Below are 25,112 nucleotides of genomic sequence, written 5' to 3'. Positions count from 1 at the left end.
CCTTCCGCAGTGCTCATCAGAAGTCCTGCTCCACATCACATCCATCCACCACCTGTGTCTAGGATCCATCAGGGGGTTACTCTGTACAACATGTAGCACCTCTACTCCATTAAATGGGTCAAATCACCAAAGACTCCTCATATTCTTACATTTATTTTCATTATGAGCACATATAAAATAAATTAAATCTGTCTTTCAATGAATTCCCTCCTGATTGAAATAGGTTTGGGGGCACAGACAGGAGTGGAAAGTAAAGAGATGGACTAACACATTGTTGGTTTTGGTCTTTTCATGGGATTTGTTAACGATAAGAAATATAGAACAACACCGTCAGCTTTATCTTTTAACAAAATCCTAAACATGCACGCAATGGTGTTGAAAATTCTTAGTATTGCAGTAGATGTTATAGCATAGCCGAGTTGAGCCTGTTGGCCAGGATGTGAGGGAAGGTGATGGGTGCAAAGGAAGGAGAACTGGATGTTTTAGTTCCAATGACTTAACAGGAAATTCTTTCCAGTTTGACCCTATTGTCTCCAATCTGGCAGGATGAGACATGACAACATGTTATGATATCATGTTTAACATGTGTCAGGAGGTGTGTGCTAGAGTTTGACTATAATTTTCTTGGTCTATTCTTTACCACACAGAGATACTCTGATCCTTTTTTGTCACTGCTGCTGAATGTGACTTATAGATCTTTTTCCTAACCTCATAATTAGCTTCATAGTGTTTCCAATGTGACCTTTGTGACTGCAGGGTCAAAGGTCAGCACACGCCCACCTCCGAGTAATTTCAGCACACTGAAATAAAACCTGAACAAGTGATGCACTTTTACATAAAGAATTCTGTTTATTATTTGATATATATCATATGCATCTTCATATAATAGTTCTAATACCAGTAAGTCAAAAATAATAATCATATTATATTTATATATAGATATATAGAAAACTAATCCAATAAACTACTTTTTACTTGGACTTTACTTCCTTGTAAAAAACAACATGGAGAAACGTATAATCTTATCCCCAGCTTCAATATAGGCGCTTTAAGGGAGCAAGAAGATAATACAAAAAAGAAAAATTACACCTGAACATTGCATCTTATAGAACTAGAACATCTGTCAGCAGCTAGTAATGGTGACCATGTTGGTTTAAGACACAGGAAGAGGTTGTTGTTTTTTTCTTTGCTAGAACATCTTTGACAAATATGTTTTTTGTTTTGTTTTTAAATTCACTTGAAAATGGCTGAAAAAGTTGAAGATGATGGCAATCTTGTGATCGGCTGGATTTGGAGACCGAGAGACAGAACATTAGATTACACCAGTCTCATTACACACGTTGGAGAGGATGGATATCTGGAGATGAAGGAGACGGGGGAGAGAGTGGAAAAACAGGGAGGGAAATAGGAGAAAGAGATCGAGGGAAGAGTGTGGGAAATTAATTAAGAACAGCGGGGTGTAGAAAGTTTACTTTATGTGCTTCTCCACCAATGATCTGCATTTGTAAACAGAGGGTAGCGGCACAAACAGTGCAGAATCCTCTCTCCTCATCTTCTCTCACCGCTCCCCGGCGTCCCTCCCTTCCTCTGGGTGCTCTCTGGGAGGTAGCCGTGTCACAGTTGGCAGGGAGAGATTTCCACTCTAATCCATTTAGCTGTGGCAGTCTTCACAAGTTTTCCCATCCTTACTAATAGCATTCTCCCCGAAACTCCCCCCCCCTTCCCTCAAACTCTCGATATGTAGAAATGAAAACATGGAGGCAGGCTGTTTCAGGGCTTTGGACACGGATGAGGCTGCATCTGGAGCCGCGGAGGGTGGCGTCCGGGGGCCCTCGTGTCTGTCAAGGCCAGAGATGCAGGAGGGCTGTACCACTGCGACCCCCCCTCCGTTTGAGGAGCCTAGCTGGTCAAGTAGGGGTCAAGAGGAGGCATCAAAGCTGCACAGGAATAGAAGAAGAACAAGAAAAAGAGATCTCATCATTATCACAGTATAACTTTTGTGGGGCATTATTGATCCTTGACTGAGTTGATAAACCGGAAAGACCAAATGTACCAAATGTATATATAATATTTCTTGAGCAAACATCCGGTTGGCCATTGACATTATCTGCTAATTATTCATTTGTCCATTTGTCCGTCTTTCACATAATTGTTTAGTTTTTATTTATTCAGTTAAAAACTATAAAATTATGAAAAAGGTGCAACAACAACTAAAGGCTTAATGGTCAATACATTGTTTACTAATTACTTAGTTGTAGATAGTATTGAGATCCTTTATGAATGTACATTATTAGAATTGGTTTAACTTTATATTAAACTATGAACTCTGCAGTTGGCGAGAAGGCAAGTCAGTCAGTCGTCACAAACTGCATATCCCAAGGTGCTCCTTGGTGCCTCTGAGCTCTCTCACTGTTCTTCAGTTACAGCAAAAATTGGTAAGGTTTGATTTTAACCCTTTAGGCAACCCATTAAGCATTTATAAACAGTTAGCTAGATAAACATGTAATAAGGGTTTATAACACATTATAATGTGGTTGTAAGCTGATTTAAGGACAAGTGTTTTACTATATTGTCACCCATGTTCTTTTTATACACCAGCAACCACTTATAGGCGCCCACAGGAGCAGTTACAGTTGTTGCCAAATACATAAATAAACACTTATATATGCTAACAACTCAATTTACTTAATGATTATATAGTGATTGTATAGCAACTTGAAAAATAAAATGATGGAAAAATATTTATTTCTTTGTGTTACATGAACGTGTAATGTAAATGTATTTCATATGGCTGATTATTTATCAGCTGATATGGCTGATATTTGATGTGTAATAGTGATATTAAATGAACCTATTTTCTTTTTGCTTGGTTAGGCTAAATGAATTTTTTAGGAAGTCTAGACCACAATTATTTTTGATGAATAATTGCTTGCAAAGTAAGCACCACTAACATTCTGCGTGGCAATGCATTTCCAAAAGAGCATTACTCAATTTCATGCTGATGAATACTCAACCATTAGCAATACAAACAGATAAAATTCCACCATAATTCTCCATTTCACAGCAGTCATCTTGACGTGACATAGTGGGAAAAGCACAGGTGTTACTAATAACATTAACAATGTCGCCGCTCTATTCAAGTGCCCCAGTAAGCCATGACAGTGTGACAGTGAGCCGCATGCACAACACCGGGACCCTGAAACTGAAGCAGCAGCCTCTCATACCAACACAAATACGGAATTTAACCTTGAAGGTAATCTTTCTTAAGGTTCTTACAATATTCCGTCAAGTCTGCAGTTAATGTTAATAGGTTGTTAATAAATGGATTCTGGTCCACATGCATAGAAGGAATAGTGAATTGAAACGACTAATATGGAAGAAAAGAAGGAAGCTTTAATCCACAAGTAGAAAAGGTCACCATGTATGGCAGAACAACCATGAGAATGTGTGTGAATTATGCCTATGATTATATGTGGTTGTGTGTGTGCGTGTGTTCTGGCTGGGGGGGACTATCCAGTAGGGGGAGGTGTGTCTTGTCTTGCAGTCATTAAATATTAACAGAGCCATCTCGACCTCCCACTGAGGCCTGATTGAAGATGTAGGATACACTCGGGGACAGGATAGGGTCACCTCTAACTCTGTAGCCCCACTGTAAACCCACTGTGATTACACCTGGGCCAGAACAAGCATGCAAACACATTACTCATCTGGGGCCAGTACACAGGACTAACTCAAGGAGCGACCCTGCAATGACACAGCATCACAACAGAATATAATTCAGATGTTATGCTGATCAACTAACGATTAGCCAGAGAACAGCCAAAACATTCAAATATTTAGTACATTTCTGACTGAGAGATTTCTAATTGTCATTGTTTTATCAGTCACAAACACCCTCCAAGCTAACTGTTAAATGTAAATATGTGTCAAGACTCCAGCTAAGGGAAGCACACTGTATGGTAAAATAGAATAATGGGAGCTAATTACTGGATTATGGGTCCTCATGGAAAGAACACACAGTGACCTTCATTGGTTGTTCTTTTCCTCTCAAAGACTCTAATTAACAGAAAAGAGATTTATGTAAAAGAAAGAAGGTGGAGAGTGGTTCTTACCTGTCCCAGAGCTTGACATTTCTACAGTTGTTGGTGCAGCAGCCGGCTGATATCAATGCTGTGACAAAGAGAGATGGGGAAAGAGACAGAGGAAGAGACGAGTTTTAAATGTGTTGTTTTGACAAGAGAAAAGAGCGTCATTAATCTAATGATTTAGAGCTGACGTCTGTCTGTTTAGACTGCCAAAACAAGGGAAAATGACTCATTAATAAAACATGGTGATGGATGCGAACAGTTTTGTTATCAGCGGAAATGTATGCAAAAGGTGAAAATTGGAATATTTATTATTGAACATGTCCTGGTCACCACTCAAAAACTCACTCAACCATATATAACAGAATACCATGGAATTTGGGAAAATACAACTAGCTTTTTTGCAGAGAGTTAAGGTCGATATGTCAAGTGTAAGAGAAACTACGGTGGCCGCGTAAATCACAAAAAAAGCAGCTCATTCTAATGAAAACACTTTTTTTTTATTTTGAGGGAGATTATACACAAATGAAAGCATACTGTACCTATGAATATTATATATTTAAATTCTGAGCTACAGACAGAGGCGATTAGCTTAGCAAAAAGACTTGAAGCAGTGGGAAACGGCTCGCATGGCTCTCTCCAAAGTTCAGTTGTTAGTATTAGAATGAGACAGTCCTTACAAAAACATTACTACAGTTACTGTTACATTTTTAGTTGTGAACAGAGTAAACAAAAAAGATATAACATGCTAATGAGTGAGCTTGTGGTGGATTTTTTAACACTGATCAGTAACCGTTTCCCCTTGCTTTCAGTCTCTATGCTAAGCTAAGCTAATTGCCTCTAGGCTGTTACCATACTTAATGCACAGACGGTACTGCATTTTACATCTCATATAGAGATGTGTGTTACCCTTTTCTTCTATAGTGTGACAAAAGAACCCATCTAGATGGGTAGGTAGATGAGCTTTCTGCATTCACTAAAAATAAATAGTACACTCAAAAACACCATCAGGTCCATGGCCACCACTTTATGTTGTGTTGTACAGAGCAGCATTTACAACTGTTCCACATTTCCCCCTCGTATGTTTCAATCTCTGCTGCAATGGTGCAAGTGACAGCGAGCAGAGTGGTAACAACCTTCACAGGGTGGCTAAATGTGAATCCCAATGTACACACACATGCACACCTACAGGCACACCTACAGGCAGAGTGATTTATCTGGACCTTAATCTCAAAGTGTATCAAATTTAAGACTAACAGATAATGTAGAACAATAGCAGGAGACAAAGGCGGGCAGACAGAAACGAGGATTTATTCTGCTTAAGGAGCGCATGATTAAACAGCTTTGTCCACTAAAAGTTCAGCGTTGCTCTCTCACACTTGTAAGTGTAAGACATCACACTATCGCACTCCCCCTTATTGTCCTTAAACAAGGCAAGCCATTGACTCTATCTTGACATCCTTGACTGAAGATTCCTGTGCTGCTTTACTTCTGCTTGACAGAAAAACTGTTACTGTCACACAAAATGGTGTTAATCTAAAGCTGTTATAAAGTACAGCACACACAGTGTTTGCCCTCATACTCTGGCTCTGTGAGCACATCTGGTCAGAACTCGGTTCGGTTAAGAAGTGGAAAAATGCCTTTGCCTTAAGCGGTCCAAGCTTAAAAAAAAAAAAAAAAACGTTATCCCTCTTTACCTCCTCTGCCCTTCAAAACAATTCTTTTATCCTTGCTACCCTGCTTGATATCTCTCTTTTTCTCTCTCCACCAACGGTTTCCTCCCCATGAGCCCATAATCATGTTTTCAGCACATTTCCTCTCCTTGGCGCGCTAACATCTCTCATTAAACATTCATAACGCTCTTGTGACCGCCGACTTCTGCGAAAGATTCCAGTATCCACCTTCACTAAGTTCCCTGCCCCTTCCCTCTCTCTGTTTATCTTCATGGAGGGGGGGGATGAGGCAAGACAGCACAGATATGAAAACTCCTTTAAAGAGTCGGGGGATGCAGTGGTGGGCTAGAGGGTATTTTCATTTGGAGGTCGGGGTGTGTGGAATGGAATTGATTTCACAGCTAAAGCAGAGCTCATAGACGAGTTAGAGGGAGGTAAATACATGATCACATCTCATTTCCTCCCAACACACAAACACAAACAAAGACACAGAACGCCTACAGGAAGCGTAGCTGATAGCTGTTTAGACGGTGCATTTGAAAGCAGGACTTTGTGTGAACATGCTCTGATGGATCGATACAAACTTAGAGTGGTCGTGCAATGACATCCCAGCAGTTTGGTTTTGGATTGATGCCAGACATAAAATCAGCACTTATCAAATCTAACAATGAATGAAAAATTCCTTATAAATCAGCTTTAAATATTCGCTGGTGATATTAGTACAGAATTACTATTGGGCCAAGCAGGGTATCCGCTGTACAATGTGATTAGTTCCAGATGTTTTCCAGATGAATTTTCATAACAAACACATGGTTGGTGTCCACTCTGTTCTTGAGTTCACAGCCTTGTCTGGGACGTCCATATTAATTTGCAAACATGCTTGATGCTTTTCATTCACTGTGATAGAGACCAATGTTTGCTCTGAGCAGAAGATTTACAGTGGAAATAGCTTTGCTAGATACTCCAAAGAAGGGACTTTTCTCCAATTTCCTTAATGTTGTCAACTGTCAACAATTTCTACCTTCTAAAAGAATAACCAGGGTTCCCACTCTTTTAAAGAAATCCTTTTCCAGGAGTTTTTATTGACAATACAGGACAGCACTTGCCTAGTAGCCTAGTATTAACTTGATCCAAGGTTCATGATTAAGTGTCTCAGGTTTATTACAGGTAGGTGGTCAGCGTTTTATGTGGGACAACGTTTACAACAGTTTTCCTCTCACCATAACATTATGGCCACAGCCCATAAGTAACGATTCCAATCAAGTAAAATTAATCTTTTTTTACAGAAATTGTAATCAAATTCCAGGTGTTTCCATGACTGAAAAACTAGTCTCTAAATGTACAGGTTTTCCAGGACATGTGAGAACCCTGACTAACACCAACACAGACCACTAACTGCAAGGGGAGGGTCACATGACCAACAGGGTTATATAGCATGTTTTCTTGCCTGTGCAAGCTTAAGATGTTATCAAAAATATGTATTTATTTGTTAAATGTTACAATGGACACATTTCAGCAGGCTGAGCTTTCCTGCGTGTCTTCCTTTGCTGTACAAACTTGTACTAGTTTTCCAAGAACATCTGTGTTAAAGCTTTGTGCCTCTTCACTGTTGTTTTTAGCATTACATTCTTTTACTGTACCAGCAAGGCTATCTAAAAAGTAGCCTTCTGGCCTATTGGCTGTCTCCATGTGTCCCCGAACCATCGCCTCGCAGGTGTGGTCCGTTGAGAGCCTCCCGACAGAAACAAACACAGAAAGTGTACAGGAAGTGTAGCTGATAGATGAACATAGAACGGTCTAACAATGACATCCCAGCGTTTTTTCTGAATGTGTTTTAGGATTGATCCCAGGATTCTGAAACATTAATTTATGTAGCTTATACTAGTGCAAAATAAATATTAGGCGGACTATACAATGTGATTAGTTCCAGATGTGTTCCAGATTAGTTCTCATAATAAACACATGTCAGCCAGGCCTTAAAGAAGGATTTGAGGCAACAGCCAGTACAGAAACAATACAGTTTCTTATTCAACGCATCAGCCTAACTCAGTTCTTGGTCTTAGGACTCAAACCTCACCCGCTCAAGCACAAGAACAATTAGCTTAAATGGATTTTCTGTCTGCAGTCAGCAGCCACACACACACACACACACACACACACACACACACACAGAGGTCACAAGATTACAAACTGCTGTCTTGTGATGGAGCAGTCCTGTTAACACACAGCAGGCATGTGCCAAAATGCAAAGGATCCCTTTAAAGGGAACTAATCAATGTCGAATAAAACTTGCTTATTCTGAACTCCAGCCAGCAACCGTGACCTTTTCAAGGAGAGTTATAAAGTGAGAAAACATACAGCACACTTGGACGATGTTTGTTGATTTAGTTATGGGCAGGGCATTAAAACCAAATTGGATTTAACGGGATGTGAGAGATGTGTCGAGGGAAGGGGGGTTCTGTGTGGGTCAGAGGCAGAGTATATAGATAATGTGATTACTCCAGAATAATGTGGGACCTAAGCTCCCTTAAATTCCACCTCTGTACTCCAGAGCTCGAGTGAAAGGCTCTAAATTTCCCCACAAAGAGATCTGTGAGATTGGCTGGGGAGACGCGGCTCCCACAATGAATAAATCACTGTTCCGGATGGGAAACCCTTTTCCCTTTGCAGCCAGACACCAATTATTAACTCTATATAACTCATAATGTTTTAGTTCGTATAAGAGATTCAAGACCGTTTTTTAAAGTTGCTCTTAAGAAAAATCAGATCTGCTTTGTTTCATGGAAATTGGTGAAATCAGTTTGAAAAATTAATTAAGGAAGCTGGGATCCAATCAATAAAAATAAGGCAGCTTTGGAAAAAGTGGAGTGGTATATCTCTAGTAAATCTGTATTATTTGTCAAAACTGGTAATTTAAGTTGTTATTGATGTCTGAATCAAGCCAGTAAACACATGAGGCTCCTCTCCTCAGGGCTGCTCATCCCTCAACCCTCTTTTATCTATCACCCCCCCCCCTCTTCTCTCAACTTACAGGATCAATGCGAGGTAATTTCACATGGCCATTCCCTCAGATCTCCTAAAAATCTGCCACATAAATTATTCAGGCTGGCTGGGCAGGAAAGCCTGTGGAGATGCATGGTAGATCAGTGACCTTCCATTTAGATAGCAGTCAGTCAGACAATCAGAGAGACAGTCAGTCAGTCAGCAGGGCTGCCTGACAGGAGGGCTGCTTGTCTTGACGTCCCTCAGGCAGCTGTAGTCAGTGTTGTTATGTGCAACTCTGGAGCAAGAGGGCAACTTCTGAATGCATAATACAGAGATTATGTGTGGCCACTGCACATACAGCAAGTGGAAAAAAAACTGCAGGATATTTATGGAGTCAAGTCAGTGTTTGGTTGGTGGCTAACAATGTCTCACAAAAAGGCCCAGTCTTTAAGTCGATACCACTTCGGGTCTGGGGAATTTCATCTCTTTGGTCATTGACTGTAGCTCCAACATGCTGATTGACTCCACTGGTTGTCAGTCATGGATGCATTAGCTGTCAGTCAGTGTAGGAGAGACCCTGGTGACTTGTCTGATTTAAATCAATAAACTTACAAGTACAGGGTAAACTTTGTATAAAATGGAATTTTTAAACTCATAAACAAATTGGTTGCCATGCTTAAAGTCATTACACTATTGTGAGATTGGGTGGTTTGTTACAGTAGTTAAAGCAGGAAAAGTTACAATGGCTTTAAATGGAAATGAAGGGCAACTTTTGAATTTTAATATCCAGAAATCACTGAACCAGCACTGAAGGACACTAAATGAACAAAAAGGGACAATATATTTAAAGTTGGTGAGTCATGAATCATTCCAGATTTCGGAAAATACAATAATCTCCAGAGAGGTTTATGAGAAGGTCAATATCACTGTCATGTCTTTGTGTTAAGTATGGAGCTGGAGCTGGGAAATGATTAGCTTAGCTTAGCATAAAGACTGAAAGCAAACAGCAAACAGGGAAACAGCTAGCTTGGCTCTATCAAATCTGCCCACTAGAACCTCTCAATCTCACTAATGAACACATTGTGCCTTGTTTGTTTAATCCAAACAGAAATGTAAAAACAACACTTTGTGGTCTCACAAGAGTTAATCCTTATATTAAGCTAAGCTAACAGCCTCCTGGCTCTGGCTCAATAACAATGCTGTGAGAATAAGACTCTTGGGAAGAATGTGAATCTTTCCCAAAGTGTAGAACTATTCCTTGTAAGAGCTGGATTCAACAACATTAAAGTGTAGCTATATTTCCTTAACCCATTTGGTGTCCTTATAATGTGTACTTACCTAATTCACAAAACACGATTTTCAGACTTGCGTCTATCTGTCTCTTCTTTGTTGATTTAGGCTGATAAAATGATAAAATCTTCACATAAATCCTTCCTAGTGTTGCATTTGTACTACTTAAGCTCACATTTGTTGTAACATTAGACCATGCAGAGTATAAAGATACAGGAATATGAGAGCAAAAGCGCTCATGCTGCTATAATTAATGTAATATCTTCTGACTACTGTGTAAGAACTGTAATGAAGTGAGTGATGGCAGCAGGTAGGAACAGCAAATAACTAGAAGCTGTGGTTTCTGCAGTTTGGCTCGCTGTGAGGCTGAAGTAGACTGTGGAGAGATGAGAGCATGAAACTCACTGAAGTAGAGCTGGATAATTGGTGCCCTGTAGGCTGATCAAGCCTACAAGGGCTGTGTGTGTGGTTTTGTGTGTGTGTGTGTGTGTAGTTATTTTGCTTTTGAGATCTTAGGGACACAGACAGACATACACACATCTATATCAAAAGGGAGAGCACACTCATGCAACCGCATGCAAACTCATACATGGAGTACATACGTCACATTTTGAATATTACCAGCAATGTGTGTGCTTTGTAGTAATCATACACATGCTCGTTTAAGTTGATGGATGGACACTAAAATGTTGAATGTTTGTCCTGAAATCAATCAGAGAGAGATGAACAGAGCAGGAAAAAACAGAATACTGCCAGAAAGATTTATAGAAGCGAGTGCTGTCACAACACCAGCCCTTAACTCGCCTTTTGTTGCTTTTGTCCTCCATGTTCAGGCCCCCACATCATCCCTCCACATTCTTACATGGGCCCATGTTGTCAGTCACATCGGTGTGGTATGCATTCTGCTATGACTCTCAAAGGTAAATTAAATATTTAAACAGACATTTGCAAGATAAACTGCTCTTGTCCCATTTTAACATGTCACCACCCATCACTCCTCAATGCTGTTGAATAATACAACAGGCTGGGCATACAGTGGTGTCTAGAAGATTGTGGTGTGTATGCGTGTGGCTCAGATGAGTGGGGATGCGATGCAATATTGGTAATTTCACCAACTGTAAATGATGAAGGATTTTAAGTGTCCCAGAATTCTTTGCTGCTTCGTCTAGCACCGAGGATCTGCATTTAATGACTTCTGTCTTCTCAACTCCCACAAGCCTTCGGACCTTGATGACCCATGTCCTGAGGCTGAGACTTGTTTACACGAATTCTCTCCCCTCTCTAATGAAATCAACTAATCCTTTTGTAGCTGTGTCATGTTAATAAGCCCTTTGTATTCAGATAGAAAATAATGCAGTGTATTGCATCAGATATAACATTTTTTGAGGCAGTTTGTTTCGGAACAATGCCATGAAATATAGAATTTAGGAAACATTTCGTCAGATAAATCCTGAAGGAGCTGACATTAACGCTGGTGTACGGAGCCTTCGGGGGTCACATCTAGGTGTGAACATAAATTTACATCCTTCTGCTCTTAAAATACTGCACGTTTCACACAACTCTTCTCACATTAAAGAAGTGAAAGTGGGATTTTTAGCACTTCCATTAAAAAGGATTGCAAACAAAAGCAGTGCATTTTTAAAATTCATCGGCCTACATTTAGAGAAACTATTAAAAAAGTAACATACCAGCACAGCCAATGACCATCTACTTCAGCACAAAGCGACCCAAGAATTCTCACAATTACATGTTTTACCTGCAGCTAAAGCTCTCACAAAGCCAGATGAAAGAGGTAATTAAATGTACCTTTTGCTGTAACAGTACAGGAAATGAGCCAGTCAGTCTGGAGCAGTGGGGGACAGTGAAATTGATTTCAATATCTCTGAGAGGAAATCTCACAGACCAAAAGACATCTCTCAAAGAGAACTAGTAAGAGATAATGATATAAATGTAATGACTGCGGTGCCAATCATTTTACATTGGTAGGATCAGCCTATCCATTCGCAGTAATGGGAGCTGCACATGTGCCTTGCTGTCATTCTCATCAGGAAAAACATTACATCAAATGCACATAATGCACAATGTTGGCAGCAGATACATTTATGCCCCAGGAAATGGATAACTACATCCTGGGTGTTGTGTAAGGGAGGGATAATAATGATGTCAGTTGAAGCGGTTTTGACATATTGTGGTCTCGATGTGTTATCTCACTTTCTTTTAACAGATGGTGAGGCTCTAAAAATCATCACAGCGATGGCAGCAGCAAAGCTTGCTTGATCAGTGATAGGAATGCATGACAGACAGGCGCCACAGACATGCTAATCTGACCGAGCATTAAAGCGAGACGATGCAACTTTTTAGAGAAGAAACAACACATTGTTTCTCTTCCTGATTAAAAGTTGAATTCATAAGCATTAAATGTACTGTTACTCAATTCAGTGCACCCAGGGGTTTGCCAGCACTACCTTACCTGGCCTCGTATGACCAGTAGCTTCTGGTGGTTAAAGTCAGCAAACTTTAATTCCTTTTCAGACATGGAATACATAAGATTGCTGTCTTCATCTATCTGTTTGGCTTTTTGTCATTCAGACATAGGTGTTCATTACATAAATATTTGCAATGGCTTATTTAGGACCAGACAGGACATTGCTTGTGTGGTATTTGGCACCTGGTATGCCACAGGGAGTCGTGTCACTGCTGGAGAACAGCAGTGAGATAATAAGGCAGTGATTAACTTTAAAAAGGACTTTGCTTTTCATTAAAAAAACAGTGTGTAGAATTTAGTGGCATCTGCTGTGAAGTTTGTATGTAGGAGAAACTACGGTGGCCACAAGTAGGGGAAAACACGAGAGGGTCCTAAAGCTAAAGTCAGTGGGCTACTGTAGACACATGGTGGTTCGACGTGGTGGACCTCTGTAGATAAACATGGCTCAAACTAAGACACATAAAACACAAAAATTCTTAATTTCAGGGGATTATGGACCTTTAATGACCATCAATGACAATCCCCTCATCCTTTTTCTCACCGTTTATTAGAATCCTGCGGCTTGTTTTATAATGTTAGAGAATGGGCAAGCATAGAATTACAAGATATTGGGATTTGGATTTGCTCACATGGTGTATGTATATTTTTTATTTCTTTTTTACCTCTTTGTTTTTGAAGATCGTTTTTATAAACTTTTTATAAACATATCAAAATTATCTCAACACAGGCAAAAATTTTATGGATTTACTTTGTGCATAAGAAAAACATATATATTGTACTACTCTTAATATGACAAAACATGCCTTCATGGACATTACCATTGTACTCTTGACTGTTCTCTACCTGTGCTACTCATTCTCTGTGCTTTAACATTTTAACATTATCTCAAAATTGTCACATCTGGCCACAGTGGCTGCTGTTCAGCAAATAAAGACTTGCTTTGAGTCACACAAAGTTACAAAGATAAAGAGGTAACCTAAAGATACTCGTATTAATTTCTCTGTTAATGCTTCTTAGCCAACTCACTCAGGCTGAATATACAGTCATTGAAATAACTCATCAAACTGAGTCAGTATGACTAAAAAAAAAAACATGGACATCAGTTCTTCCTAGCCAAAAAGTAAGACACAGCTCAATGAAAGCCTGCACACAGCACATGATGCACTCAGCTTCATCTGTCCACTCACCACCCTCCTTCACTCCCACCTGATCACCTGATACCCTCAGACTGCCAGCTCTCAGCATGGCACACAGCTACAGCTGAAGTAAATGTAACATAGCTAAATGTGGTTACTGCTGGTGACTCTGGGACTGACAGAGGTTCCCTCAGGCCCAGTGCTGCCCTCATACATGGCAGCCACTCAACTTCCAGTTAATTACCTGGCCTAGCAAGCTAATTTCCTCTCAGCTCAGTGGGCCGCTCCCCATTGGCACAGTGTAAGAGGACAAAGACTTCATTCCGTTGGGTTTGCGTGTCTACCGGATGACTGGGGCTACTGTGGAACATTTGTCACATACCTCTGGGGTTTGGGCTGGAGCGACGCTAGTACATGCCAAGCAGCCTCCTTCATAACTCACACAGCTACTTAGGAGCTGCTGGTGGGGGGAAATGTTTGGGAACATCCTACAACGGTTACCTGCTCCACATGTTCATAAATAAAGACTGAATGATCTGTTTTAAGCTTTTCTTCTTTTCTTTTTTTTTTTTTTACAGGAAAACAATAACATTCGCATACATCAGAGTGCTGCACAAGCACACACTCATAACATTGTAAATGTTCATCTTTACTATATCTGCAGTAATCATTCTCCTTGCCTCTCCCTAATTCATAATTTAGCCATGCCAAACATACTTTTCTTTTCTCTTGCTGGAGACATTTCACACTCTATTTCCCATTGACATTACTGTTGTGTTTGGCAGGTACGGGTACCAAAAAAAAAAGTAATTGCATCGTGCATTGTTTGAACATCACACAGCAAATAGGCAATACATACGACTCTTTGCTCCATCCAGAAGAAGCAAGTTTTAAAGAGACGAAGCTGACGGCGGCTTGATTAAAAATGACAATGATATGCACCAGGGGTAGATAAACAAAATGCCTAATCATGCACTCCTTGGTAAATGGCTGCTATGATGGCCTATAGGCAAGGGTGTTTGGGATAATTGGTCTCAGGTGTGATTACAAATTCAAATGCCATGATAGCATTTAAAAGTAACATTTCCCCTTTGCAGGGTTGTGATGAAGACATGCACCTTGAGAAAAGCAAGTCTCTGATGGCGCCAACTCTATCTATCTCTGGAGTTTTTAATCTCTCATTCCTTCACTCTGTTAAATTCTAAAAAAACATCACACAATACTGCTATTCTTATTTGAAGAAAAATGCAACGACAGAACGTTTTAAATAGTCTTTCTCGTTGACTGAAACACAGGATTATGAGTCTGAACAAGTCAGTTTACACAATACCATGCCACTTCAGCAAGTTGAACTAGTAATGAAAGCTAAAGCTAGGATGTAGAAGCACAGATGAAGCTATCTGGTAATAATACTAATCCATTCGAGTTACAGCAGCCTAATGTTCCCCTAAATCCGTTCATGCCAAGCAGCTGTGACAAACATTTGAGTTTCTTCTTGCCGCTTAGGCTGTGAGACTTCACAATTTGTCAAGGGGATGCTTTCCATCCATCGCCATGGCAGATGCGTGAGGAAGAAGAGGATAGAGTGGAGTCAGAGGAAAAGGAGAAGATGTGTTGCAGAGAGGAAGACAGAAGACAGAGAGGGAGAAGGAGGGGAAGAAAACAACCAGTAATCCACTCAAATACTTCCTCAACCCTCTTTGCTCAGCTCAGCCTGGCAAACAGTACATCCTCCGGCCTCATCCAGAAAGAGGGCTTTGTAATCAGAGTTTTCTCTCTGTCCGACAGCTGGTTGTTCACACCGGCAGCCAATTAGGATGGAAGGAGGGAGAGAGAGACAGAGAGAGGAGGGGGAAGGAGAGAGAGTTAGCCTGGCTTTCTCAGTGACAGTGGGGAGGGAGAACATTATCTGTGGCCAAAGCTTCAGTGATGATTTCCTGTTGCCCTGACAGGCAGCATCACTTCTAAACAACAGCCGGAGGAGCTAGATAGTCTGAACTGATGCTACAATTATAAAGATTAATAGAGTTAATGAGACAGTGGGATGATCTTTGCTAATTCGATCAGATATTTTATGCTCAAGAATAGAGAATCATGCTGCCAGTGTTTGTCAGTTCTCATTAAATTGAAAAGCACCAAGAGGAGTTAGACATGAATATGCAAAAGTTCAACAGACACTTATTTCAAAGAGAAAAAAAGATATATATATTTGTTTAAGTGACCGCTATACCTTAAAAGAACTCCTGTTCATTGGACATCCACTGTAGTATTTCCTGACGGCACGGGAGCCTTTCCTGGATGATACAGTATCAGAGTTTATAGTCTTTATTGGATTTAGGTAAGTTTATACTCCAGCAAACCCGTAAGCTACTCATGATAGCATTAAGTTTACTTCTCAAAGCCTCATTCTCAAAAGATTTGCCTGGATTCAGACCTTCAAACCTGCCCACCAAGGGTGTAGCGAGAACTGGGAATACTATGATAATAATATGGCCCAATATTTTTTTACAGCAGCTCGTCCAGCAAAGGATAAAGATACTGTGTTATAAACAGTGACATAAGACTACTCTTGTATATTTAGTTCACACGAATATGGGCCAGTAGTAGTTGCACAAACAATTAATATTGGCCCACAGACAATTTCATTTAGTTCTCTGAAATGCTGAGATATGAGAGGCCTACTGTGTATATATGTTTAAGTTTTCTTACACCCTTACACCCTTGCGACCCTCCATGAAGCTTAGGTGACCCCTAGTGGGGGTCCCAACCCCCAGGTTGGGGACCACTGTTCTACATAGATCATTAGTTAACTGGTGAAGATTCAGACTTTTTGGCTCAGACAGCTTTACCCTCAGACAGTGAGTTTTCAACCAACTCAGTTACCATTATTTAGCTAGCTAGTTACAGCTGATAAAATCTGCTAACAGTCGTCATTTCAGGCGGCAAAATCAGTGGTCGCTGGCTAGAAATGAAGAGCTTTTTCCAGACAGTACTGGTAAATTAGTGGCCAGAGCTTCCGGTTCTGTGAAGTGAAGCAAAAGCAAAAGTGTCTTAAACCTGCATTCTTTCTAATAGCCAACAGGGGGCAGGTCCTTGAGCTGCAAAAAAGCCTTAGCTCAGCCTTAGCTCAGTAAACAGTTTATGGTCTCAATTGCTAGTTTCAATTGCTAGTTTTCCGTCCATACAGCATGATGTTCTTTTTGAAATTATAGTTCCATTTAGAGTAAAATATATGATAACGCAGTGTATGCTCTACTTTGTGATTTACAAGTCATTCTCAGTGACTCTGTCCAGCGCACCACATGAAACTCAGACAACAAACTAGGCAGTACGAAGCAAGATTCTGTTAGTCCATGCATATTTCTCACTTCAAATATTTTCAGAAACAAATCTTAGTGTGCTGTTTATCTATGATATGAGAACGTGTGTGACTGGGGAAGCCGTCATTGTTTACTGCTATAGACAAGTTGAAACAAAGCACAGCCAATGAGTGCAGCTCAACTCGCAATACATCACTGTCATTGGCTCTGAAAAAACAACATAGCGACGGCCATATTGCCAAACTCCAGGCTTCAAAACAGTAATCCACAAACCAATTGGCTGACTTTACGACAGGCAAGTGTGATATTTGCTTGTAGAGTGACTGTTTTACACTCTGTGCGTGTGTGTGTATGTGGCATTCACAAGGGCAGAGGTTCTCCCACACACTGTACCGATTTTTTTCCCCCATGCAGCCTTTTTTTCTCCTCCTGATCATCTGAGCAGCTTAAGCTAATATGCAGAACTTGTGATTGCTAAAGCAGAAAACATGATTAAGTCTCTCCTCTTTTTGAAAAAGACCCTCTGCAGTGCAGAGATCCTATAGGCTTAGCGAAACGTCCCTCCAGTCTGGGTCAGGAGACTACAGTGTTCATGGCTGATTATCTTTCCCTAAGAGGGAATGTATCACATGGAAATACTGACATATTTGATCTGGGTCACAACTGAACTGAAGGGTTCACTGTTTATTTGTATTGCTCAGTCAGATCACATAGGCTACTGAGTCTTATCAGGCTTTAGAGGCCTATTATTTCAAATGGGCAAACTAATATTTATTGTCATTCCTGAACTTGTAAAATTCCAAAGTGACATGCAGTTATTTCATCTCTAATTTATGCAGTTAGTACTCACTGATTTATCTAAATGTTTTTTTAGTTCCACCACTTATCACCAGTTGTTTGCTGGATCAAGTATTGTTGAAATGAGAGGGTATTCGTATGCAGGCTTCTTTTCTTCTTGCAGAAAACTGAACATCTCTGTCATATTACAAAGCACAGTAAGAGCGCTTCTATTCATTTTGGTGTCAGTGCCTTTCTCCTGACTATAAACATAAAGAAGGATATGTGTGATAAGCTTCCCAAAATCTGTTTACTTGTTTTTAATGTTTCAGTAATTCATACCACTTACTTCTTATTTATCCTTATTACTGATTAAATTACACCTTTATTTTTTTACCTGGTAACTTATTTTCATGTCTTTGTAAAGCACTTTGTAACTTGTTTTTGGAAAGTGTTATACATAATGTTATTATTATTATTATTATTATTATTATTATTAATAGATGCAAAAGCAGATTGTATTAAAAGGCTGCAGAGGTCAGACTGTTGTTTTGCTTTCATTTTGGATTTTGTCAGGAATTTAAATGGCCTGACCTTTAGTGCTGTCGAGTGGCACGTGAACATGAGACATTCATTTGTCTGAATAAAAACCTACACTGCTACACTGACCCTGGATGGGACACTGTGGCACATCTACCCAAATCACACACACGCAAATATATAAAAAATGAAATAATACTGTGCAAAGGGCTTAGAGGATAATCCAAGCGAGTGGAGTGTACTACATCGTCACAGGAATTAAATTCCCTCTTCATCCAAAAAAGGACATGGCAGTAAGGATGGGTCAGTGGATGACACACATGGGCATGGCCACAAAGCTGCTCTCTTTACTTCCCCTACCTCACAAATCTATTATTTTTCTTCATTGTCTACAGTCCAGTGTTTGTATATTTTATTCTGTCAGCAAAATTTTGAAGCAATTAATTCAGTGTCTGTACCACAAAAGCAAACTAGTAAAGTGGTTAATTACATGTCTTGATCGACCTGTAAATATCAAGTTGTGACACTGGAAATTGAGTGTCCTTGTCAGGCCAGTGGAGGCATGGTGGCCCAGATTTCTCTCACACACAGGCTTAATGAAGTCTTTATGAACCTGGTTAAAGGCTATTTTGTGCATGCATTTTACTCTGAGCTAAGTTCACAACATTTATGCCACAGTTGGCAAACCACCAGACTTGAGGGCCAGTGAGTGCCCTGTGCAATTTGTGAGGCATTAATGTGGCGTGGCCTTTTGCAGACATCATATGGGTTTCAGGTTACATCAAGATTGAAATCGCTTATAGAGAGAGTGCACAGAGAGCTAAAATAGAACGATGATCCAAATCAAAGTTGTGTGTCTTTACAATAATCCGGTGCAATCCGTAGATTGCAAATTGGCGAGAGAGCATGTTTACTACTGGACTGTCATTTTTGAGGCTACAATGGTTGTACTGTAATACTTAAAGGGGAACATCAGCGATAAAGTTGTGAGGACTTAAAAAAGACAGTTTACAAAAAGGATGTTCACAGTTAAAGCAACAGAGGTTGAGATATCCTGACTTTTAGTCTCTAGTATGGATCAAGCCCCCAAAACACTACCTTTTGTTATTGTGTCTTTGTTATACCATCCCTGTCTGGTAAATACCTATGCTTTTCAAACTCCACAACATGACAGACTTTCTGTCAGCAGTTTCAGTCAGAACCCAAGCTGAGATAACCCTAACCCTGATGATATCACAATTAAATCACCAGGGTTATTTTCTCAGACTTGACAAAGCTACTGCAGGGCCACAGATGACTGAGTAGTACTCCTTGCGACTATTATACTGATTAATATTACTTCATATTTAAATCTGTTGATTGCCCTTTTAAAGTCAGCTAATGTTAGCAAAGATAGCACACTGTCTTTGTAATTGTCACAACAAAACATATCAATCCAAATAATCAATAGGCATAAATGACTCACCATTTAGTAAGAATAGCACATAATCTCACCAAACTACTGGCATTACTTTATGCGGTAACTGAAATCCTTCCTGTAAGTGTTGGATTTACTCCGTTCTGTTTCGACTGTTTTTGTTTCTCTTGTAATTTCAGCTTCATATTGCAAAGCCAGGCAGATATTTCACCTTGAGGAGTTTGTCCTTTAGCTTCTGCCAGCTCTGTGCCACTCAGCACTTTTTTTCCCCCGGACTCCAGAAATCATTATCAGCCACTGTGGGGTATTTAAACAGCAGCCAAGTTGGTACTTTGATATTCCTCCTTCTCTCTGACATCCTTAACTCCCACTGATCTCACTGAGATGGGCATCACTGCAGCAAAGATTTGGGGGCAATTTGTTATCTGAGAGGCTCTTTTTGTGTGCCAACAGTTGCGACGCTACACCACACACTGAAATCTGAGCAGGGTTCATTTGGGCTGAATCTGTTCATCTTAGATACAGGACATGTAAAATAAATATTTCTGAACTCTTTCTTTTCTCTCTCATGCACTGAGCCAACCCACATTCCTCTTGAGACGCCAAAAAAATCAATAATGCTAAATAAATTTTGCAACAGTCAGAATGAGGAACAGTATCTCTATTTTCTCAATCAAATAAGTACACTCCAATTGCATATCACATAGCTATGTTTGTGTGTGTGTGTGTGTGTGTGTCTGTGTGTGTGACATTATAGAAACAAGCTTTCCTTTTGAGGACACAATGTCCACAATCACAACATTTTAGGGTGAAGAACCTTGGTATAGTTAGGGTAAGGTTGGGTTGAAAGAAAAGCAGTGTACCCAGTTCACACAGAAACACTGGCATGCATACACACACACACATACACACCTACCATTCATGCCATTGTAGATGCTCCGATGATGTGGTGACAGCTCGTCTCCAGCTGGCCTCCTCTGCCCCTCTCTCACAGGGCTGCCAAACTTCACATGGTCAGGGCTCATACTGTACTGGTGCCTATGAGTTTCAGGGCTGCCCCCCTGGACCACACAGCCCTTTTCATGGTGCTCAGCGCTCCCTAAATGTGCCAGCCGGGGCTCGGGGCTCCCACAACCAGTACTGCTAATGCTGCTCCTGTGGTGCCTCTGATAGAGCTCCCCGCTGCCTCCCTGGCCCAGGAAGTGCTGCCTCTGGCCCAGGAGGAGATCAGAGCTGTGGTGCTTGGGGTGCTGCTCCGGACTGCGTCGGCCCACATTCCTCCCGTATTTTTCCGGGCTGAGGCCCCGCATGACTCGACTGTGGTCAGGCACGGATATGGAGCCGCAGCGGGGCCGGCAGAGCTGGGGCAGGGTGTATGGGTACTCCAGGCTTGTACTCCGGTGGCGCCCAGCAGGGTGCTCAGGGCTGGACACCTCCCTGTCTCCTCCACTTCCGCCTCCTATTCCACTGATGCTGCTGCACCTGGGTTTGTGCACAAGCTCAGGGCTCCCCTTTTCCCCACCACTACTGACTCCAACCCCCCCTGGAGCCAGGTGAGGCTGCTTATGGTGAGGGTGATCGGAGCTGTCAGCGCTTCCTGCGCTTGAGGTGCTGCTCCCATCCCCCACGTCTCTCATCAGGAGCCCATGCCCAGGCACCAGCAGCAAACTATTCTGGCTATCAATGGAGTTGCGGCACCCTCCCATCCCTACACTCCCTCCCCCTCCACTTACTCCACCGCCACCTCCTCCACCTACCACCCCTTTCTCCTCGTCAAGCAGCAGGCAGAGCTCCTTCAGCTCCATGTTCTCCCGGATTACCTCCTCCTGTCGAAGCTCCAGCTCCTTTAGTTTCTGGAGGTAGAGGGTCACCTCTTTGCGCATGATGCTGGCACTGTAACGTCCCAAGCGCTGCCACTCCCTGGATACACGCTTGCCCTTTTGGCGGTCGTCGTCCAGAAAGCAGCACAAGTCCCGCAGCTCACGGTTGTCCTCCTGCAGTTTCTGATTAATATCCTGCAAGGAAAAGAAGAAAAAAAAACGAGAGGAAACGAGAGTTAAAATAAGGCCTAAGCATTAGGAAGTCATCAAACATTATAATAATGCTGATCAGTGCAGAAAGAATACAAATGTGCTTTTGATTTGGCACAAAACCAAATAGTTTGTCTTTTATTCATTTAACTCTGAAGTAAATCGCTGCAACCATTGTCCAATTTCAATCCATTTTGCTGCTCTTGGAGATATCAGTCAAATGCTGTATGCAATAATAATGAAATGAAATCCTAATCCTCTCTGTCTTTCCCATAAAAGCACTCACTCACTGTGTACCATTCAATGTGAAGTACATAATGAAGATTAGAATGCTCTGTAGGAGATGGAGAGGCCACACACAGAAATAAGACTGGGTTAGAACAGTCAAATTACACACCCTGAACATTTTATACGTTTACTTAAACATCCCTTCCTCACCTCCCAAGTGCTCCCCCTATCCTCACTCTCCCCCTCTCTCCCTTTCTTACACTGCAGCTCTTCCCTGTGTAATTAGGCAGCTTGCATGGGTGGAGAGGTGACGAGGTCGCAGAGAAAGGCAAATGATCTCCATGTGCTTCATCTGAGGCTACCTCAGGCTGAGTCTGTACTCAGTAACTGTAAACACTGTAGACACCGTGCCATAGTCCTCTTGTTAGTAGCGCAGAAAATAAAGGCAGTAAGTAAAGGTTACTTGCATACTTTCAAAGCAAATGCCACATTGTTCTAAAGGCAAATTGCATGGCACATACTGTAGATTTATGAGCCGGGATATTCTAGGAATGTGAGGTGTGTGTGCCTAGAACAGAGAGAGATCTGGACACCAGATTTGAGCACTGGCATATGAACAGAGCTGTAGATGTACAGACGGACATGCCTTCTTCTTCAGTTCTTGCCCTGTGTTTTTTAAGCTGAGTTGTGGGGATACATTTTGTCATTGATTTTGGTCACAAACACCCCTCCCCTTGTTAATTAATCCCCCATCGCCACAGTAAAAGTTAAATGAAAACTGTACGCCTGCCTTAGGTTGAGCATGCCCATAAAGCCTATGTGCACACATGGATCCATCCATCCATATCAGATTGTCATACAGGCCTACACAATGCCACAGTGAACTTCAATGATACTATTCCCACACCGTGTTTGCAGAGGCGCTCTCTAAACAGCGGAACATCCCTCCTGCTATGCGCGCTCTCAGGTGCGCTCCAAACCTATGATCTCATCCTTCACCGATGCGCGCCCCCCTCACCTTCAGCCCCCTGATCTCGTTCAAGTGAAGCTGGAGGCTGCGATTGACCTCCCGGATGAGATTCCCGTGGTCCAGAATCACGCTCATCTTGTCGGCCTCAGACCGCCTCAGCCGCCGCACCAGATCCTCCTTGGTCCACTTGAGCAGCTCCTCGTCAGTCAGACCGGAGATGTCCTCAGCGGGACTTTCAGTCTTCGCTATCGACAGCTGGAGCTGGGGCTGGGGCGGCGGAGTCGCTTTCTCCATTGGCACAGCTCCTCCGGCACCGACAAAGCGCAGAAAATAGTCAGAGGATCGTTGGCAACCTCTGCTCGCATCCGCTCCTCCGGTCGACTTGAGGTGGAAAACGGTTACCGGTAGAAAGTCAGTCGCATAGTTTGGCCTTTTCTGTTGCTCCCGACTCTTCCACTCTCTGCTAGAGCAACAGCTGACGATGCCGGCTCAGTGCAATACAGAGGAGAGAAGATGCTCTGCTGTCTTATCACTGCAACATCCTCACAGCCAGGGATGTACTGTGGGGCAGCCGGGTTGCACTGCGACTTATCGGCTCGCTGCAGCATCCAGATCCGGTCCCAAACGTGCTAAAAGTGAGGAAAGCTTGGGCGGACAGTCGGTGCACACACCTGCCGCCTGTGGGTTCAGCACTCTGCGAGAGAGAGAGAGAGAGAGAGTCCGCTGTGCAGGCAGAAAGCCCCCCTCCCTTCCCTTCCCTTCCCTTCCCTCTGTCTCTCTCTCTCTCTCTCTCTAGCTTTCTTTAGCTTTCTCCCTCCAGGGGTTTATATGCTTCACCAAAGGAAAAAAAAAGCTTGGTTACAGCGCCACTTAATGTTCAGACACACTCCAAACAAGTTGTGTGAAATGCTACAGTGTAATAGCAAGACTACAGTGTTACATGCTCGGTTACAAGTGCTGCATTCAAGATGTTTTGTAAAAGTACAAAAGCATTAGCATCAAAAATAGATAAGCAAGTCAAACTACTCATTTAGAGTGGCTTATTTCAGAAATTACATTAGCCTGCTGGATTATAATTAGTGATTCATGTGTATTTTAATATATAGCTGATGAAGGTGGGGCTAATTTCAACTATTTACTTCTGGGTTATTAGTTGGTTTATATTTTGTATTGACTTAAAATCTGCATAGTATCTAATACCTAACAAAAAGTGTCAGATAAATGTAGTGGAGTAAAACAGTACAATATTTCCCTATAGCATAAAAATGGAAATATGCAAGTAAAGTAGTCTACATATAGGCACAGCTCAAATGTGTAGTAGTTTACAGTAGGCTGCTTGAGTATGTTCCACCAATACGTACAGGTGATGTCAGAATAACTTTACTGGCATAAAAAAAGCTAGCAACAGACTTCTAGGTTATGTATTTCAAAGCTTTTTTAAGTTGAAGCCACTGACTTGAGATCACACCTAGAGGTCTATATAACACTCACAGACACTTAGGCCAATATCTACTGCTTTGAGGCGGGCATATGCCAAACGTCCCAGCATGTGAGCCCAGCCTTGAACGCAGTATGACCAGGAGCAGCAGTTGGCCACAGTTTTACTCCAGCATCATGGACAGGTGCTAATGTGGACCTTGTGTGACTGTATATAGAACTGTATAAAACATAGTCCTAAAGCAGTGAGTATAGGCCACTTAGTTAGTTTGGATGCATCGTAAGTTTTGTATGTAAACTTAGATTCTGCAGAGTTAAGTGCAGTGAAGCTTTACTGGCATACACATAGACTACAAGGAATTTAACCCCGGTTTTAAGTTGCTTAAAGGTCCAGTATTTGACAAACCAAACACTGGCTGTAGATACCAACATAGTTCCTCCGACACACTTCACAGCCCTCTTGTATTTCCCATTCCCAGGTTGTCCAATACATACGCCAGAGGTGTTCAGTTAGTTGTAATCTGCAACTTTTGACGCGTTGGGAATGAGAACGTGTTGCAACTTCACTGCTAGATGCCACTAAATCCTACACACTGGTCCTGCAATAAAGTTCAATTCTATAAGTACTAACTTTCAAATAACTGTAGGCCTAGTAAAGTAAAATGTAGGGGTGCAATATTTAAATAGAAATTTTAGTGAAGTAGAAGCATACTGTATCATATAGGTTACACTGGAAATA

At 41.5% G+C, this 25,112-nt stretch overlaps 1 protein-coding gene across 1 annotated transcript; it reads right to left on the bottom strand.

The window, feature by feature from the left end:
• Positions 1-896: 896 nt before the first annotated feature.
• Positions 897-23,662, bottom strand: ccdc85al (coiled-coil domain containing 85A, like). Its single transcript, XM_035659445.1, has 4 exons — positions 22,985-23,662; positions 20,625-21,723; positions 4,113-4,170; positions 897-1,937 (listed from the first exon to the last, which is right to left on the bottom strand). Exons 1-4 carry the CDS (start codon positions 23,228-23,230, stop codon positions 1,919-1,921), a joined length of 1,422 nt encoding a protein of 473 aa, XP_035515338.1. The 5' UTR covers positions 23,231-23,662; the 3' UTR covers positions 897-1,918.
• Positions 23,663-25,112: the final 1,450 nt, after the last annotated feature.

Source organism: Morone saxatilis, unplaced genomic scaffold (assembly GCF_004916995.1).
Source record: "Morone saxatilis isolate NCDOM2014 unplaced genomic scaffold, NCSU_SB_2.0 Contig17, whole genome shotgun sequence".
In the NCBI taxonomy this organism is placed as follows: Eukaryota; Metazoa; Chordata; class Actinopteri; family Moronidae; genus Morone; species Morone saxatilis.
This window is presented reverse-complemented; position numbering and strand designations above follow the sequence as displayed.